Source organism: Macrobrachium nipponense, chromosome 8 (assembly GCF_015104395.2).
Source record: "Macrobrachium nipponense isolate FS-2020 chromosome 8, ASM1510439v2, whole genome shotgun sequence".
Lineage (NCBI taxonomy): Eukaryota > Metazoa > Arthropoda > Malacostraca > Decapoda > Palaemonidae > Macrobrachium > Macrobrachium nipponense.
This window is the reverse complement of record NC_087203.1, coordinates 98,308,909-98,328,908: the sequence shown is the minus strand read 5'-3', so window position 1 is coordinate 98,328,908 and position 20,000 is coordinate 98,308,909. Positions and strand designations below refer to the sequence as shown.

Sequence of the window (20,000 nt, the reverse complement as noted above, 5' to 3'; positions counted from 1 at the left end):
ATGAATAATTCATTTAATCCATAAAATACATCACTTATACAACTGAAGAATTTTCGCAGGATGGTTTTTATATGAATGACATGATATTAATGCGGTCATATATAAAATATTTGTAAGATTAACTTGAAACCAGTAATAGCTGACCTTATTCCTGGTCTTGCATGAAGGGGACATCCTTATAGCATTTCCTGGTAACAAAGCCCTAGACCTATTTAGGAGTTTAACAAACTGTTCTGCCAAAATATAAAACTCAGCTGGCCGATCTCAACCCAAGTTTGCTAGCATTTCGTGCAGCATGGCAAGAATGGAATGCAGTTAAGTACCAGGAACTAAAAGCAAATTGTTATTAAATGACTACTGTTTGCAGTGTCTGGGACATGCGCCCTGATTCTTCCGTCAGTGTCAGATTGTTGGTTTGTTTGTTTGTTTGCATGGAGTTTTTACGTTGCATGGAACCGGTGGTTATTCAGCAACGGTACCAACGGCTTTACGTGACTTCCGAACAACGTCGAGGTGAACTTCTATCAGTGTCAGATTGTGAACCTTCCGGCATGTGTTAACAGCAAAGCATTCGTGACGTCGACTTGATAATGGGAGATACCTAATAGGGAAAATATTGGTAATTCTTTTTTCCTTGGAGCATCCAATAAACGGAGAATAGTATGCAAATGCGTACTGTAAAATTTGTCGAACTAGACATGTTTTTGAAGAAAAAAAATAAATAAAAAAAAAGAATCTATAATAAAAATTACACCTTTTGACTTTTTGTTTGGACTTGCTTGGCCACCCCGTGATAACAATCAAGTCTTATCGTTGTGGCTTCATAGTCTTACTCGCCTTTCCCTTTGATTTTATGTTAGACCTATATGAGCAACTTTACCATTAAAAAGGCATTATTCAAAATATTCCACAAGGATTTTTTCATATCAGAGGAATACGGTAAAACGTCTAGACTGCTCCCGCCGATCACAGGAGCGAATCATATCAAGAACAGCATAAACTATCCATTGTTAAAGTGATTTTCTCCATAATGGAGTTTGCTTGAAACAAAATATGGCAATGCGGATTTTATAGAAATTGTGAGACTTACCAAGGTTTCCACATGGTAATGTTCAAAGCTTTTATTGATGTATAAGTCAGGGAATTAAGAATCATTAAAACATATCAGTGTTTAAAAGCTTCAGACAAAAAATTTATGTGAATCGTGTTCAATAAATGTCAACCTGATGAAATGAAAGGGATACGCGGAATGAGTTAAAGTTTAAAAAAGCGCTAACGAGCCCCTCTCTTAGTTCCGGTGAGCACCGCGCGTTGTTTGAGTGGCGCTGTCCACGTGTTGCCAAGCGACGGACGGGAAGCTAATCTTTGCCAATATCACCGAATGTCAAAAATTACGCCCCTCCGCTTATTGCAATTTACATTGCAAAATATCACAGCCAGATTATTTGAAATACAAAGTATCATTTGAAATTAATTTTTCCAGAATTAATCTGAATAGAATTTGATGTGAAATAATATTGTGAAGCTATATTGACCATAAAAATTATGCAGATGAATCGGCCATTCATTTTTTCCGTGAATAATCCTTTTCATCTCAATTTATTTGGCCACAGGGGACAAACATATTAAATTCCCTGCAGTAAATATATAAGTTTGATCATAATTACAGTTATTAGACACGTCATCACTATAATGAATATATATTAAAGGCAAATGTCATCGCTACCTCCATCACCACAACAGAATATAATGAAAACGAAGTGCTGATACCTTCATCATACTTATCATTATCACAGAACTATACAACAGACTATATTCTCATGAGACCAGTAGGAGAAAAACAAATCTGCCTCTCTCAGAGAATCCCTGTCACGAAGCCACTAAGTTACCTCACCCGAGGATCGATTTCCCGGGCGGGATCGATCGATTCATTGAACAGATGATGAGCCTTTGGAAAAGACTGATCTGGCGCTGGAACGCTTCGTTAACTCAGCGCCTCAAGAAAAAATGAAGTAGAATTACGTTGGGAAAAATTGGATGGAGTCATTCCATCAACTAACTATTCAGTCATCCTAACTAAGCAGTATATATTGATTAAGCCCTGATACGAATTTATTTATAAATAATTTGGTTACTATTCATTGGTTAAGTAGCTCATTTTCTCGTTTAATTGTTCTCCGTTATTATTTTGAAAATTATAATTTTTCTTTATCTCTCTCTATATCTGTCTTCTTTTATAATATATATATCATACGTCTATATATATATATATATATATATATATATAAGTAATATATATTATATATATAATATATATATATATAATATATACATATATATGTATATATATGTATGTATATATGTATATATATTTATATATATATATATATACATATATATATATACATATATATATATATATTATATATATTATATATATATAATATTTATATATATATATATATATATATATATATATATATATGTATATATATTATAAAAGAAGACAGATATAGAGAGAGATAAAGAAAAATTATATATCATGATATTATATATATATATATATATATATATATATATATATATTTGTGCATTGTCAGCATTTATTCTTGAACCCTATCCTTTCTCCTCATCTGATGAATTTTTAACACTCCCGATTTTGTACTCTTAAACAATGTAAAAGTTTTCTTAGCAACTCTTTCTCTCTTACATTTAAGCTAAAAAAAAATGCTAAATTCTTTCATATCTTCTGTCATTCTACTGATAAATTTCTTTGCTGTCTTGTCTGAAACCGAAAAATGACAGCTGTTGTGTAGCATGACATTTCAGTTGTAAAAAAAAAAAAAAAAAAAAAAAAAAACCAGAACCTGAATGTCACCATTATTCGTTTATTACCACTACTTCTTTATCTTCCGATTCCTGTTGCTTTATTGCAGACTGCAGACACGATTGACGTCCATCATAAAGAGCTTCTTTATCAACTACCATTCTATCACACAAATTATTAACAATCCACAAGAATACGTATATCTTTGTTATTATAAACTTTCTCTGTCCCAATACATATTGCATACCGACCTTGCCATTTTCATTTCAAACTCTTACTAACTGTCTTAAAAGGCTCTCAACTATTCATCTTTCTCCTTGCCTATATAAACAACTAATCCTTCTCCTTGTCTGTCATCGCTGTTGTTATTATCATATAGATATATGATTCAGTACAGCCATGTAGTACATGCTTGGCCTGACTGATACTGTAGTACAGCAAGTCGATGCACCATACTCTAACAAAAAAAAAAAAAAAAAAAAAAAAAAAAAAAAAAAAAAAAAAAAAAAAAAAAAAAAAAAAGAAAGAAAGAAACACAAACACACACATAAACAGATTTTCGTTACGTCAAATGCTGTGAGCTATAAATCAACAGTCTTGCTTTCCCTAGAGTCTAACCAAGCCGGAATAAAGGAAAAATTGAAAGTTTAGCTTAATCTAGCCCAACCAGGCCGGAGAAGTAGAAATGAATTAAGCCTAGCTTAATCTAGCCTAACCAGACAAGATAATTGGTAAGTTATCAAGCCTCGCTTTTAATCATAATAGCTACGGGACTGACAACCTAATACCGTGTTTCACTCAGCCCTATGGACATAGTCAAGGAGGGAAAAATGGAGAGAAGATTGTGGTTAATGCCGAGTAAAGATACTGACTCTCCTGTAATACCATGTAATACAATAATACATATAATACTCGATTGTAATCGAGTATTACATGTCAGGAAAACGCAAACAGAAAAGAAAATTCTAAACCTTGGAGCAGATAAACGAAAGAAAGTCATGGAACCGTACCATGTGATACAATAATTCATTATTTCCACAGATCTTCCACAGATATGCCTGTCTACAAAGACTGTGACAGTCAGGTTAGATTCGTTGCAATTTTCATTAAAATCAGTTTCTTTCGTGCACAGTAGGTCACAGTCCTTGCAAGGACATTATTTCAAAATTCATGGTACGTAAATTGATCCTAGTATCATTTCAGTGTCACTTACCCTCAGCTTGCTTAGGCCTGGGCTTACCCATGGGTTTCGGCCTGATGACATTGGGTCCCGGTTTGGGCAAGGGAGGGGCTGGCCTAATCTTCCATCTCCTAGGAGGAGCAGACGCTGCAGCACCTTCGTCGGCGCCTCCGAAATCCCCTGCTCCCCCATCGAGGAGGCTTTGTTGCGAACCCCTGAATGACGAATTGCTTCCATGACGAGGCAATGGACGAACTTTCGGTGAAGACTTCGTAGTTTGTCTTTTCCTGTCCTTCATTGCAACATGTCCTCAATGGTCGTGACTCCTGCCCTCGCCCTCGAAGGCCAGTGGACCCATCGAATGCTGGGCAGAGGTCTGCCCCTCTCTCTCTCTCTTGCTCTTTCTTTCTTTGTCTCTATTCACACTACTGATTTCTTTTACTTTTATATAATTAGTATGTCTAACTTGAATCACTTTTACGGGATTTCAGAGGAAGAATGTTTTCACTTCACTGAAACTGCAATTTACAACCAATTATAAAAAAAATATATTACTTTTAAGATAATAGCTGGAAGACACTAAAATAATGTGAATAAACTTCAAAAGCTTCGCCATTTTTCCTTCCAGTAAATTCTCCAAAATAGTATTTTGTACCACAGGCTGTTAAGATCTGCATCCTCATCATCGATACATCAAGCAAATGAGACACTAAACGATTCAAAAAGACAGAAGGAAAAATTACAATCGAAAACAAAAACAGACATACATACAACACACTTTTACACATATATTCTTAAATATGGTTACATTCATAAGAAAATTCTTTTATATGCATATGTTTCTTTGTCTGCATACCAAATTTTTAAAAACCTTATAAAATTATGCTCTAAATCAATTTTAAACGAGACTAGTCACTCATTGCACTTCTTTATTCCATTCCTCCATTCTGTTCATTCATTTTGAAATAGATTTCCTTCTCAATCAGCCGGGTAATGGCTCTATTCTGTGCCACTTAGGCTGTATCCTTTGACGCCAGGACTCAATTCTGTAACACTTGAGGTCTGTTTTGTACCACTTAATATCAGTCTCACAATAAAAAGTGACACGGTACTAAAAGACGAAGAACCCAACGTTAAACCAAGGTGCGTCCTATGTCGTTTAAAAAATATACACGATAAAACTGCTTCGAGTCCGAATAAAAAAAAAAAAACACTATAACATAAAACAATGGTACAATATTAAACAAACATCGGCTATACCGTAATGTTTCATATATTAAAAGCAAAATAACACCCTGTAAATTTTTTTTCTATACAAACACACCACAACACTGAGCAATATCACGCCACTAAAAGGAACTGAAAATCACTCACTATAGCACTGTCATGTAACTTTAATTAATAGCATTTATAACACTATACAATGCACTATCACTTAAATTGTAAAAAATCTACACTGTGGTTCTGTTTAAGAAACAGCACTGATACTGCTCTAAAAACACTAAAATACTATGTATCAAGTAAAGTTTGAAAATAAATAATATAACGCACTACTTCTTCCAGCAGTGAATAAACACACATTGCTTGCCATGTAACTAATGGATTAAGAGTAAACACAATCAAAGAACATCATAGTTACTATATGACAATCACCGCAAACCGGTCCTTCATGCCGGCACAGACAGCCTCCACTTCACACAGCTCCACCCCCCACCCATGTTTATTTTTATCACTGCATCAAAAAGCTCTTTCCAGAGAGATATTACCCAAGATAACTAGACTACTGACAGCACAGTGTCAAAGAGACCAAGAGTCTTCTGCACTGAGGCCACAATACAGTTTGATGCGTCGATTCTCGGATTCTCGTGAACACGGCGTTTCTTCTCACCGACGACCCAGATCAAGTACTGGAGGGAGACTGCTGGAATCCCGACGTGTGATCTTTTACTGACATTTACATTGAAGAAAAAAAATATATATATATATACTGGCTTCCGTCTACTCGGAGGAGTTACTGGGTTCAATGACTAGAGTCTGCAGTGTTACCATGACAGCTAAATGTAGTGTCTTAAGTGTAGTGTCTGATATCATTTCTTAGTTTTCCTATAAAAATGAAGCAAAGATTTTATTTTACACAAATTATACTAACTCATCTGTAAAATAAAAGTTTCTTGAATAGTTCAAGTAAGGATGCAGGCCATGCTTAAATGAAGGCTAGATAGATGATGGCATAGTCTGTAGTTGCTTCTTCACCATTTATTTACAATCTAACGCAAGACTTTCTATTTCTACTTACAGAATACACAATTCACTCAAGAAAATTACTTGAATTTTGTTTAATCTTACTGCCAAGGCTATCAGCACTGTCCAGAAGTAAAACGTCAATATCTCTTAACACAAAAACTGTTGACATTTAAACGAACTTGGGCCTGCTATGCCATGAGTGTTTTATTACTTAGTGTAGGTCAGAATTCATAATTGAATGATACAGCAGGTATATCAGGTCTATGCAAAGTTACTGAGATTTCCTGATAAATCAGTCAAGGTTAAATCTAAAGACGGTGTATCTGTTATATAATTGAAAAAACAAAAACATTTCAGCCTCTATATATCATCACAGGGCAGGTCTTGTATAATTTCTTGTAAATATTACGTAATCCGGTAATCAACATCTGAACCAATATTCATCATCTTAGGAATATTACGTAATCCGGGAGTCTAAAACATCTGAGCCACTATTTATCGTCATAGGCCAAGTCTTGTATAATTTCTTGTAAATATTACTTAATCCGATATTCAAAAGCATTTGAACTATTAAATATTATTATTGACCATGCCCTGTATAATTTATTGTATATATTATATATAATAACGAACAACCAATTGAATCATCACAAATCTATTATAAAATCACCCCTATTTAACGCAGATATCAGAGAATTCTGTTATCTGTCCAAAAAAGGCGAACCCTGTGGTCTCGTACTGCGTGACGTTACTATTTCTAGCGACACTTGACAGCTCGGGTTTTAATCCAACTTGAGACCTGGTATCTCTAAAGCCCTTGATTATAACAATCCTAGTCAGTTATTATCGTTTTTAAATTCAGCACATTTTCTTTTACGGCCTTTTGTTATTCAAAGAAACTTATTATCATTTACTACTCAAAATAAGCAGACACAGAATCTTGAAGAGTTAATTTCCTTTAATGGGCTTATTTATATTTCAAAGATTGGAGTAATGTTCAAGTCGCCCTATATGGAGTATGTCTAACCACATTTCTACCTCTTACTACTGTGCCCACTCCCGACTTTTTACAAAAGAAGACGATGATTTGCACTTAAAATATTATCTATTTTACTCACGGGGTTGGTATTCTGAATGCAACGCTATACTCATATTATGTTCTTTCATAATCCGAAATTAATACCCGATTTCTTTGTCCGACTCTGTTTATTAATGAATACACTAATCCCAGTTAAGCTTATACAAGACTAATGAAAGGGATGACATTTTTTGCACAACTAATTATGTCCACTTCCAAAGATTCCGAACTAATCTGTTAGTCTCATTCTGTCTTAAAACCTCCGATTAGGGTGTATATGTGTTCATCTAATTGTAGCAATATAGATATCAAACATTATAGTCCATGATTAGAAAACATGAGCTGTATTTTATCCGGTCCAATCTTCTATCCAGTACCAGTCCTCTATATCCCCCCCCCCCCCCCCCCCCCCCCCCCCCCCCCCCCCCCCCCCCCCCCCCCCCCCTACCCCCATACCTCCCTCTTCCCTTTTTTTTTCTTTTTGTGAAAATAAAGTTTTTCATGGTCTTTTCCACAATCTCTCTTGGTGTTTCTGGGTTATTTTGAAGGCCAGCTGTTGCAACTACTCATTTGGCCCCCGACGATAATTACAAATTGGACGTTATTTCTGGTGATAGAAATTCATTTCATTTCTCGATGTGGTTCGGATCCCACAAAAAGCTGTAGGTCCCTCTGCTAAGTAACCCATTGGTTCCTAACCACGTAAAGATATCTAATTCTTCGGGCCAGCCCCAAGAGAGCGGTTGCTCAGCTCAGTGGTCTGGTAAAACTAAGATACACTACTTACAAATTGGACGGTAAACATTCTCTGAAACCATCAACGTGATGCCACGTCAGTTTGTGTTATTAAGCATCATGACCATGAGAACACGTGAGAAATATGTATGTATATTACAATACTTTCCCCAGTTATTCTTACTGCCATCTAACACTCCATCTAAAACAAAGATCACAATTACAAAGATTCCATCCCTTGAAAATAACTGTAATACTATTTAGTTCCTGTCTTTTTTGCTACTTTAATTTTTTTTTATCTTTTATTAGAGAAAACATACAATATTGTACAAAAAATCTTATCTTGTACTTTTTACAAATAATCTATGTATTTTAATGTAAATATTTTTCTGTAGTTACCCATAAAAGATTTTACCAGTATATATCTATTTTTATTATCCTTGATTTTATAAACAACCTTATACCATCTTTTCCATCTTTATTCATGCTTTGAGGGCTAACCAGATACCAACAACATATTCACAAATTAAAATTACAGCAGTTTTCCTGTCCTTTTTTTAATGTGCTACTTTAATAACCAGTTTCATAATACTCGTTTTTTTAAGGATAAATTTCATTTCCTTCCTCCTCTAGCAGAATATTTTGGACTCTAACCAACCCCTCCAAAGTTTATATGCATGTTACTTACCTCTCTCAAAAAATAAGTCATAGCTCAGCTAGGTAAGCTTTTACACATAGATATGTCTTTGAGCTCAAATGGGATGAGTAATGTCTGATCAATAACGCGAACTGATCGCAATGAAGAATTTTGCAGTCCGAATCTAATGAAAAGTCTCACAATTCAATTTAAAATCTTCGAAGTTAGTCGTTACTGAAAATCGTCCTTCGATCATTTTATCGCCAAGTTTATGATACACATTAAATCATTTTCCTTCTGCATAAAAGAAAGTCTGAACCCTTAAATTTATGGATGAATGTGGTCGTGTTTTTACAGATACGAGGTAAGGATTGTTCAAAAAAAAGTTTCGCAAACTAAAAAAGCCGGTTTACCGCGAGTGAATTAGTAAACTGCTTTCGAGATCTTGTGTGCAACAGATGCACAATCACTTAAAACGGAATAAAAGTTAACGATAAATCCCGTTATTAAAAGAATACCAGTTATGCCATTATAATGAAAACAAAGATATTAATGAGTTATACTATCTATGTTCATTTCCTTTTCATTGGCGTTAAAACGTAAATATTTAACGCTAATGACTATTTACTGTAGGAAAAAAGATACAGGATTAATTTGCCTCGTGATCTATGAATTATTATCTTGCTCTGTATAGAAGTTAATTATAAATATTCCTATAGCCTGTCTAATCGAATAATTTTATAGTATATGTGGTCAGAGCCTTCTTCGTTTTCTCTATTACGTTTCTTTCATTTTCTTCAGAGCTTTGTATAGTATACTATTATATTTAAAGCAGACTCTTGAGATCTTTCTTGGGTGATACTGATAAGAAATAATGGATATATGCTCAAACACACACACACACACACACACACACACACACACACACACACACACACACACACACACACACACACACACACACACATATATATATATATATATATATATATATATATATATATATATATAATATATAATATATATATATAAAAGAAGGGTGATCAAAAGGATTCAAAGATGAACTACAGTATACGGGGAGAAGGTTAAAATTAGTGAAGATATGACACGGAGTACTGCAGAGTCTGCATTTCACTTGAACTATAAAGCCATTAGGGCCAAGGTTATTCCAACATGGAAAAATACACAGAATACTACATGTTATATAAAGGAGTGAATTAATTAGTAAAGGACTAGAGATGTTGGAATGGTAGGGCCTTTGTGACCCCGAAAGTGCATTCAAAACAGTGGCATATTGTGTGGGGTGTAAGGTATACGGAGACGGGACGTGTAGGGGTATAATAATAATAATAATAATAATAATAATATGTTTTATTTCAGCTCGGGGCCATATACATTGAGTATACAAGATACAGACAGTAACATACACAATCTAGATACATGAGATATGATAAAATAGAAAAAGAAAATGAATAATCGGCACTTATCCATAATATAGCTGAGGTAGCATAAAAGCTAGTAATCATCATACTGGTAATAACAGTAATAATATTGGTGAGAAAAAAAAAAATGCATTGCGAGTAATAACAGTTGGTGCACATATTATATAACTCAAATTTCAACTAGAGACCTTAGGTGGTTACAGTAGTCAGGTCCAGAGGGCTTAATACATAAATTAAATGTAAATAAAACTTTAACTTGATAGGAATCACAGTAATAATGAAAAATTAAAATATCAGCTATAAATGTAATAATGACAAAAACTGCAGATGACATCTTGCCAATACAGAGATTAAGTCCTTTAGGGTGGGGACAAAGGCCTCATTTTCCCATCTTTCCCACAATTTAGATCTTCTTCTTGCTTCACTCCTTAGGATGCTTTGTATGAGCGAGTTGCTGCTGTTTCTCACTCGGGTTACCAGACTGGACATTGTTCGCCTAACAATGATTTTTAAATTGTCCAGGTGGTTTTCAATGAACATCTGTGTGGCGGAGTGGTAGCGGGGAGTGTTTGTGAGGCGTCTCAGAATGTCATTGTGCACAACAGTGATGCGTCTCAAGGTCTCTTGGGTATAGTTCGTCCAGAGGGAACACCCATAGATACTGTAGCAGTACGAGCGGAATAGAAGCAGTTTCACGTCTCGGTGACAGAAGGCAAACCTCCTTGCAATCATGTTGCCAGCTGCACTAGTTTACGACGCCTCTGTTCAATGTCTGCCGTATCTTTTAGGTCGTCGGTGATAATGTGACCCAAATACGGAAATTCGTGCACAAATTCCAGCCGATGGTTTCCGAGGAAAATTTGAGGTTCTGCAATATGCTTAAGCGATCTCGGGAGCAGCGACATACACTGGGTCTTGGTTTCGTTGTAGAGATATCAAATTCCTCTGCATATTGGCGGCAGGTGTCGATGAGTCGTTGGAGACCTTGCACTGATGGGGAAATCAGAACCATATCGTCGGCGTAACAGAGGTTGTTTATAGTTGTTTCATTGACGGTGCATCCGATGGGAGCGAGTTCAGTTTGACATTCAAGTCATCTGTGTACGTATTAAACAGGTAAGGAGAGAGAATGCCCCCTTGCCGGAGCCCGTTTAGGAGCCGAAGGTGTAAGATAACACGTTACCCCATTTGACACAGAATTGCTGTGTGGAGAACCAGCAATGTAAAATGCCAATTAGGTACATGGGGTGTGCCCCTTTTATGCAGCTTCAGGAAGAGCTTCAGGTAGTTTACTCTGTCAAATGCTTTTCTCACATCTACAAAACAAAGGAAAATAGGAGAGGCTGATGATAGGTAGTAATTAAGCAATTCTTTCAGTATGTAGATGCAGGTGTCGGTTGAGTGGTTTGCTTTAAACCCGAACTGGTTGTCAGTGGTGTGTAAAAAGGGGAGAAGTCTAACTAGAAGAACAGACTCAAGTATCTTCGATGCGATCGTTGTGATTGCAATCGGCCGGTAGTTGCCAGGGTCAGCTGCATCCTTTAGCTTGTTTTTGATTAATGGTATCAAGTGAACTAAGAGTAGGGAGTCTGGAAGAAAAACCGGTGAATTATGCACCGCATTGAATAGGGCAGCTAGCAAAATGTAAATTATCGGATGGCAGAGTTTGAAGGCCTCTGCAGGAAGACCATCACAGCCGGGCGATTTATTATTAGGTAGGCTGTTTATGGCATCGCTGATGTTACCTGGCGTAATACGGTCTGCAAAATGAAATTGAATGTTGTCAGTAAGGAGGTTATCTACATCCCTTCGGGAATCTTGATCATTTACGCAATTCAGGATATTGTTGAAGTGATCGCCCCACATACTTGCAATAGCTTCGTCTCCGACTGCTTCCCCTACTCTCTGTGATAGCTTTTTAGTTTTGGGATTTAAAGACTGGATATCTTTCCAAAGACGAGGATAATCACCAGATTCTAAGTTTCTAGACATTGCATCGGCTCTGAGTTTTTTTTTTCATTTAATCTGCAGTGCTTGAGAGCAAGTTTGAACTGCGCTCTCGCCTGTCTCATTAGCAATGCAGTGTGCCCTTCCCTGGGGCTACCATTTTGCCTCCACAGTAAAAACATTTCTCGGGAGTATGTATACAGATCTTTAACCAAGTCATTCATCCAGGTATATTACGAGAATTACCTTGACGAAATCTGTAGGCAGTCCTGCCCGAAGCAAGCAAAGCGGAGATTATGTTCGAATAGAATTCATTCAGATCCCTCTTGTGGTGGTCATTTCTACAATTTGTGTTAGTACAAAGTAAGGCGTCTGCCGGTTGAACTATTGACCGCAACCTGGTTTCCGTGGTCGCCCTAAAGTCTCTGGTTTTCTGTTGGTTTTTAAAATCCCAGTTTACCGCTGGTGGTCGATCAGTTAGGGGGTTCACGGTAGGGAGGGTTGGGGTACTGAATGACACCTGTAATGGGATGTGATCGTAGCCCGTTGCAAGATCATAGCGAATATTGCAGGTCATAATAGAATCATGAAGTTGTGGAGATGTGATGCAGTGGTCCAGCCAGGAAGTTGTAATAGCGTCCGCTCTATTATGTACATATGAATAGGAGGAGGGAGGGAGGAGCATTACATCGCTAATTTGGAGAGCATGATTTTGACAGAAGCGAGTAAGTTCATTATAAAATTGTTTTGTGGGGTGAGAATTAAGGTCCCCGATTATACAAATATGATCAGCAGGAGAATCATGAATAATACTGTGTAATTCCCCTAGGATCATGCAGTAATGATCAAAATTATTGTTATTTTCCCATGGCATATAAACATTAATAATTAGGATAATCGAGTTCCCTACTGTCACTTGAAGCCCCAGCAATCTGTCACTCCTGTAGGTCATCACCTTTATCGTATTGTCTAACGATTTGTGCCACAGGAAAGAAAGGCCTCCTTCGGGCGACCGGCTAGGATTTGATCTGTAACTTGCATCGATGAAGTCGAGAAGGTTCTGTAGTCTTCATGAATTGAATCGCATATGGCAAGGTCATGTGGCCAGAGGAGCGTTTCTTGCAGTGCAATAATGCCTTTGAAGTTTTTGCAGAACATGTTTAGAAGAGGAATGTTCCGCTTGAGGCCAAAGATATTCCAAGAGATTATGTTTAATGTATCCATGACTACTCACGAAGATGGGAGATGAATGCGCTGATCATTTGGGTGGATGGGGGGTTAGCCAGGGGGAGTGGGCAGTCACTCGCCGTGGGGGTTGGCTGGCACTTGCGGTGGAATGACCCTGGTTGGAGTGTCAGTAAGTTCCCCTGGGGGTGGTTGATAGACTCGATAGACTGTCGATAACCAATAGAGAAGCAACTGATAATGTGGAGGTTACCTAAATAGCGGGATCATAGCGACTAGTGGTTTTATGCGAGTGCGCGAACAGATTTGGTATTGCAGATTTTTACACTATATAGATAGTTTTCGATCCAGAATGAGGCCCGGATGTTGCCAAACTCGGAAGTCGGCCATGTTGTAGGTCAGCTGTGTTGAGAAAAAGCGACACGCACAATATGATATGAGATTAGTGAAAGAAGAACAACACTGTGGAGTTCCAGGATAAACGGGGCTAATTTTCAGCCGTTAAGACACGAAAATCTGCTCAGATCACTTCATTAATGATGAGTCTTATTAATTGTCAGTGTAATAAGTGATAATAGTGAATAATTAAAGAAGCCTGAGGCATAAATATTTCGCAAAGTAATTCATTAACAGCCACAGCGCTCTCTGTCAAATGATAGATGATTTAGAGCCTCTAGGAAGTTATTTTGGTCAAATCTTTAAAACTTGAAGTAATGGATAGTGAATTATGTATCTGTTAAAATTACTATCAAATATCAAAAGTGCCAAAAATGGTTAGTGCTGTCGAAAATTTCCCCCCGACTGGGTAAGTTCTACGTCCTAGGATGGGCTGAATAGGCGGACTCGTGCCAACGGATAACTTACAAAAGGAAATCAACTTTGAAACAATTGGCAACGAGGTACCAAACGCACACAGACAAGAAATGAAAGTTTCAAAAAACCGTGGGAAAAACCCATGACACCAGTCTAAGTGTCGTTTCACAAAAAGAACCTTATTTGTGCAACATTTCACCAATTCGATTTCTTCAATATCGACATTCACATGAAGTACATTCAATATTTCATATGTCCAAAATCGCATTGATCACTTAAATCTATGGAGGGATATTTATTGAACTGCATCTCAAAAGTTACTTTTACAAGTTTCAGTTGATTTTTATATATCTTTTACGCACTGCAAGCTCCAGAGACTCAGTGTAATCATTTTCTGTTTGTGCATTGTCCTTGCTTGCCATTTTTCGTGATATGGTTCATAATTCGTGTTATATCACGAACCATACCATGGATTGGAACGCAACATGAATTTTATACACGAGCAGTTGTCAATACAAATGTCGAATGGTAGAATCTTCACAGATAAAACAACGAGATAATAGGATCAGCCTTTCCAATGGAGTTTGGGACTCTGACCACATAGACGGTATCTTCCTTAAGGCAACGATGAAGCGGATTAAGACAATTAACAGAACCCACGTCGGCTTAGCGGTGACCCCAAGCATCACTTATATAAGGGCATATCTCCTACATATTTCGGCCATTCACTGCTTGATAAGGGTGGCAGTTAGTCCACCGAAATATAGTCCTTAGCTTTAAACCAGTGTTTTAATGGGCCTTTTATACATGAGACGTATTCTGATTTAACAGAAGAATTTATTTACACACACACACACACACACACACACACACACACACATATATATATATATATATATATATATATATATATATATATATATATATATATATATATATATATAATATCGTAGTAATAAGACGAAAGTACTTAGCAACTCATTGCTTCTCTTTTTCTTTGTGCTGAAACTTTGTTCATGTAATCATCACGTTTTGACCTTTTCAAAATTTAAAATTATATATACGTATATATATATCGTATATACAATACTTGTTAGATGCAAGAATGAAAGAGAAAGAAGTTAGGCACGCTTAAGAAATTAGTCAACGCTGAGGAGACAAACTGGAAGAGAAAATCAGGTGTAGAGTTACAAATGTCAAAAGAGTAACGCAAAATATTGCATACAGGCCAGACAATGAACCTAAACGTAATCCATTACGTAACGACACTAGCGACGAAAATACTGAGGCATAACTTGCGGTGAAGTCGTCTGGATGCTTGAGGAGAGAGAGAGAAGGCGGGACGGGAGTGGGGGGCCTAAGAAGGAGGGGAAATATGATCTTCCAAAGTTACTGTGGCTTAAGCCTAACGTAACACGAAGACTGGTCTGAAATTGCGCGAGTGTTGATTACCGCCGGCCGGTGACTGCGAAGCCCCCACCAGGTGTGTTCGTCCGTCGGTGAGCCAAACCAAACAAAATCCATCTAGTAAGACGAGCGGGATTCTCTCGTGACGGGCGGAGCGTTGTTACCTTTTGACATATCATTTGCTCTTCGGCCTGATTTGTAACCGGAGGTATCGGCTGGGCTCGTGCGGTGACTGAGCAGCGAGCGTCTTCTGCCAGTTCCTTCCGTCTCTGCGGCTTTCTAGAAGATGCCGACCTTCGACTCGCCCGAGGACGGCACCACGTCCAATACACTCGTCTTTTTCGTCAATGGCAGGAGAGTGAGTGGTTTTTTTTTTTCTTCTTCTTCTTTTATTATTTCATTGCCTTTTACTATGGATTATTTACTTCTGTTGACTACCGTAAGACAAGAAATACTACATTGTAATTTGCGTAGAAGGACGTTCTTTAAGACCTCGAATTTACTCGAAAAGTAAAACGCAGTTTTTCAATTAAGGGTACAAGAAGCCGAAGTCACCACTACGAAAGCCTTTGCGTTTAATTAAGTGAAGTTATAATTGTGCATTCGCTAGCGGATAAAGAAATTCTGTTTTGGAAGAATCCAAATTTAATCCATTTCCGGGAAATAAATAAAAGAAAAGAAAAAAAGTCCTAGATTATTCCTGTGAGAGCTAAGATTTTAGCATCGGAGGTATGGTTAAATTGTCATAAACTTTGAAATTTGTCAGAACTCATAATCTTCCTTTTCGTGAAAACGTGACACACTTGACAACTTTTAGTTGACATTTTCAACAAACCATAATGATACAGTTGAACATTTATGACAAATGATTACCTTGAATTAATAGAAAATCAAGCGGACGTGTAAACTTGAAATTGTTTGCCCGAGAATTTTATATCCGATGAAGTGCTATGATTTACATCATAGTAGAACTTACCATCATCACTGGAAATGTTTACTATGGGCCTTTTCTCCACGATTTTATTTTCTTGCGCTATGTGACCGCTAAAGTCCGTTAAGTCCGGATCGAAAGCGCTTTTCCAGGCAGGATTCCTCTGCCTGTATATGTGGTAGGGTCGCAGCTACTCAAGTTTACCTGGCGTGTTGGAGTACTACCTCGGTGGCCGCGAGTTCGATTCTCGCGCATTCCACTGAGGAGTGAGAGATGTGTATTTCCGGTGATAGAAGTTCACTCTCGACGTGGTTCGGAAGTCACGTAAAGCCGTTGGTCCCGTTGCTGAATAAACACTGGTTCCATGCAACGTAAAAACACCGTACAAACAAACTCAAGTTTACTATGAAACCTCTTTTGTTAATCTTCAATTTCAATACAGAATAAATAAATGAAAAAAATAAGGGCGGAAGGGAGGGCCGTAGAGGTCGAAGTGCATCGCTAGTAATTTAGCATTCTCACTAAACTATCACCTCGCTAACCAACCGTTCTGAAACGCTGAGTCTCAAATGCAGACTTCTAATAGTAATATAATATTAAAGGCCCATTCATGAATGAAAGAGCGGCTTTACCTTGGAAGTGATAGATAAGTAGCCAGTCTACAGAATTCATTCACAACCGCCACAGTTAAAATTCTGGGGTAATAAACGTATGTTTTTGCGCTTGTCTGAGCACATGAAGTAATTATGCAATATTTATTATGTAATATTTACCCACAAGCTTCTACACAGCCACAAATACACACAACTAGGCTTTATAATAGCAACGTTCAACTAGGTATTTAAAGAAATTCGGGTAAATCTTACATTATATCGAAACGACAATTCATCTTTTAATATGTCCTTGATAATAATGTTTAAATTACATTAGTGCATAAGACAGAAATATGATGAGTTTGCTCTTTTTTTCATGTAAATAATTCTCTCTCTCTCTCTCTCTCTCTCTCTCTCTCTCTCTCTCTCTCTCTCTCTCTCTCTCATATATATATATATATATATATATATATATATATATATATATATATATATATATATATATATATATATATATATATATGAATAACTTGATCACGAAGTATATAAAACGTGATGCTATGTATAAATAAGGTCGATTTCACTCTAACAGAAACGAGGAAACGCCTGGGGGTAGCCACACCTTGGAGAGTACACACGCGGTAAACAAGTTATTCTTCCAGCAAACAGTACATTTTGAAAAAACAAGGAAGCATATATAACTTAATATCATAAAATTTACACAATTTTTCCAAAAAATTATTATTAATGAAAAGACGAAAAAAAAAAAATAAATATATAAAATATATATATATATATATATATATATATATATATATATATATATATATATATATATATATATCGAGCAAGAGAAAGAGGGAGAGAGAATATCGAACCAGAGAGAGAGAGAGAGAGAGAGAGGGAGAGAGAGAGAGAGAGAAATATAACTATATACATGTGGGACTAATCTATTAGTAGTTCATTTATTTTAAGGTCCTTCATAAACATCTTACAAATATATGGGTCCAAATGGTACATTCCCGGACTAAGATTTAGGTTGTTTTTATTAGTGATTTGTATAATTGCCAATTCCAGTAAATTTCTTGAAACATAATCATTAGATCTAGCAATTACAGAAGTATCACCCTTAGTAAAGGGTCAGAACAGGACCGAAAGTACTCGGCTATCTCGCTTTTTCATTTTTTCCTTCGTGCCAAAAACCTTTAAATATATATATATATATATATATATATATATATATATATATATATATATATATATATATACGTAGATATATATATATATATATATATATATATATATATATATCTGTGTGTGTGTGTGTGTGCATCTGCATCATAAATTTACATTTTCTCCGTATCAGTAAATCGCTATGATATTTTTTTACGCGTTATGTATTGACACCTATTAACTGATAGGCTATCAGCCTATCAGTTAATAGTTGATTTAGCCAAACACAGACAAGTGAAATGTAGGCCATGGATCTCACAGACACTAGATGTCACATTTTTTACATTGTCCACGGTCTGGCACACCTTTCAGGATCATCTACAGCCAGCCTCCTGAAGAAACGCTTCATCTGGCACGGCATATCGAAAGACACGAAGGTGTGGGCCCGTGAATGTTCTTCCTGCCAACTCTCCAACGCCATTTCACCCATGTCCACATCGACATTGTAGGACCCCTCATGCTGCGCTCCAAAGGGCATCGTTATCTACATATAATGGTCGACCGCTCGACAAGATTGCCCGAAGTCGCCCCTTTGACAGATGCATCAGCAGCAGCATGTGCCAGCGCTTTCTTATCATCGTGGGTCCCCAGATTCGGTGTACCCAATCACATCACCTCTGACATGAGGCACTACCTTCACGTCGTAGCTCTGGATGTCCCTAAACCGACTCCTCGGCGCTCAGTTGCATCACACAGCCGCCTACCATCCTGAATCCAATGGCACCATTGAGAGGTTCCATCACACCTTGACAGCAGCCCTTCACGTCTCACTGCAACTCCTCGGCCTGGTACTTGCAGCTCCCATGGGTCCTCCTCAGCCTTTGGACCATGCCCAAAGAGGCCCTTGACCTGGTAGCAGCCGCGATGGTGTATGGCGATTCGCTCGTGGTAACTGTTAACACCTCACCCAGCATCATCAGACTCCGGACCATCGTCAGAAAATTTACCCCTCGCTACCCATCCTACAAGCCAAACAACAAGACCTTTATCCCGAAGGATCTACACATGTAACACATATTCATCAGAACCGATGCCATCCGACCACCTGTGACCCAGCCTTACATGGGCCCCTACCAAGTCAACGAAAGCAGCCAGAAAGCCTTCCTCATCGATATCCACGGCGAGATAGATTGGGTCGCAATCGACCCCCTGAAACCAGCATATTTGCCAGACGACGTTCCTCTTCCAGTCCAGTTTTCAAGGGCGAGACACCCTCTGCAACACACTGGTCAACTCTCGGGGAAGGGGGTCATAAGGCACAATATTACCTCATGACAATGCCCATGGCAACGCATCGAGACAGCAAAGTGACCCTTGATGTTCATCTGTATAGGAGCTATACAGGCTGATATCAAATGATAGTACATTATTGATCCGTTAGTGACTGTGTAAGTTTCCTGGCCGCTGATTGGCCAGCAATTCATATAAATATCACTGTAATTCATCAATAAAGAATCATTTCAAGATCAACTATTGCTAGAAGGCCAAGGAATGGGATCAATGAGGTCATTCAGCGCTGCAAGGGAAATTGAGAGTAAAAAGGTCTTAAAGGTGTAACAGGAGCAAAATTTCGCAGCACTATGAAACAATCGTTAGGAGAGGGTGGAAAGTAAGTCGAAAGCAAGGGTAAAAAGTAATGAAAGGGGCTGCAGCTAAGTGTCGAAGGGAAGCTGCAAAGAACCGTAAGTAATGCCTACATGAGGGGCACAGAGGACACTACCCCTCTACGGAGCACCCAAAATATTTTC

General features: G+C 37.5%; 2 protein-coding genes across 7 annotated transcripts in view; one reads left to right on the top strand and one right to left on the bottom strand.

The window, feature by feature from the left end:
* LOC135222925 (uncharacterized) overlaps nucleotides 1-20,000 on the bottom strand; it is a 343,175-nt gene that overhangs the window by 300,903 nt on the left and 22,272 nt on the right. The window lies entirely within an intron of this gene.
* Nucleotides 15,568-20,000, top strand: part of LOC135222924 (xanthine dehydrogenase/oxidase-like) — a 45,041-nt gene continuing 40,608 nt past the window's right edge. Inside the window, exon 1 of the mRNA XM_064261355.1 lies at nucleotides 15,568-15,853. Within this exon, the coding sequence (XP_064117425.1) occupies nucleotides 15,782-15,853 (72 nt within the window). The 5' untranslated portion in view covers nucleotides 15,568-15,781. The remainder of the gene's footprint in view (nucleotides 15,854-20,000) is intronic.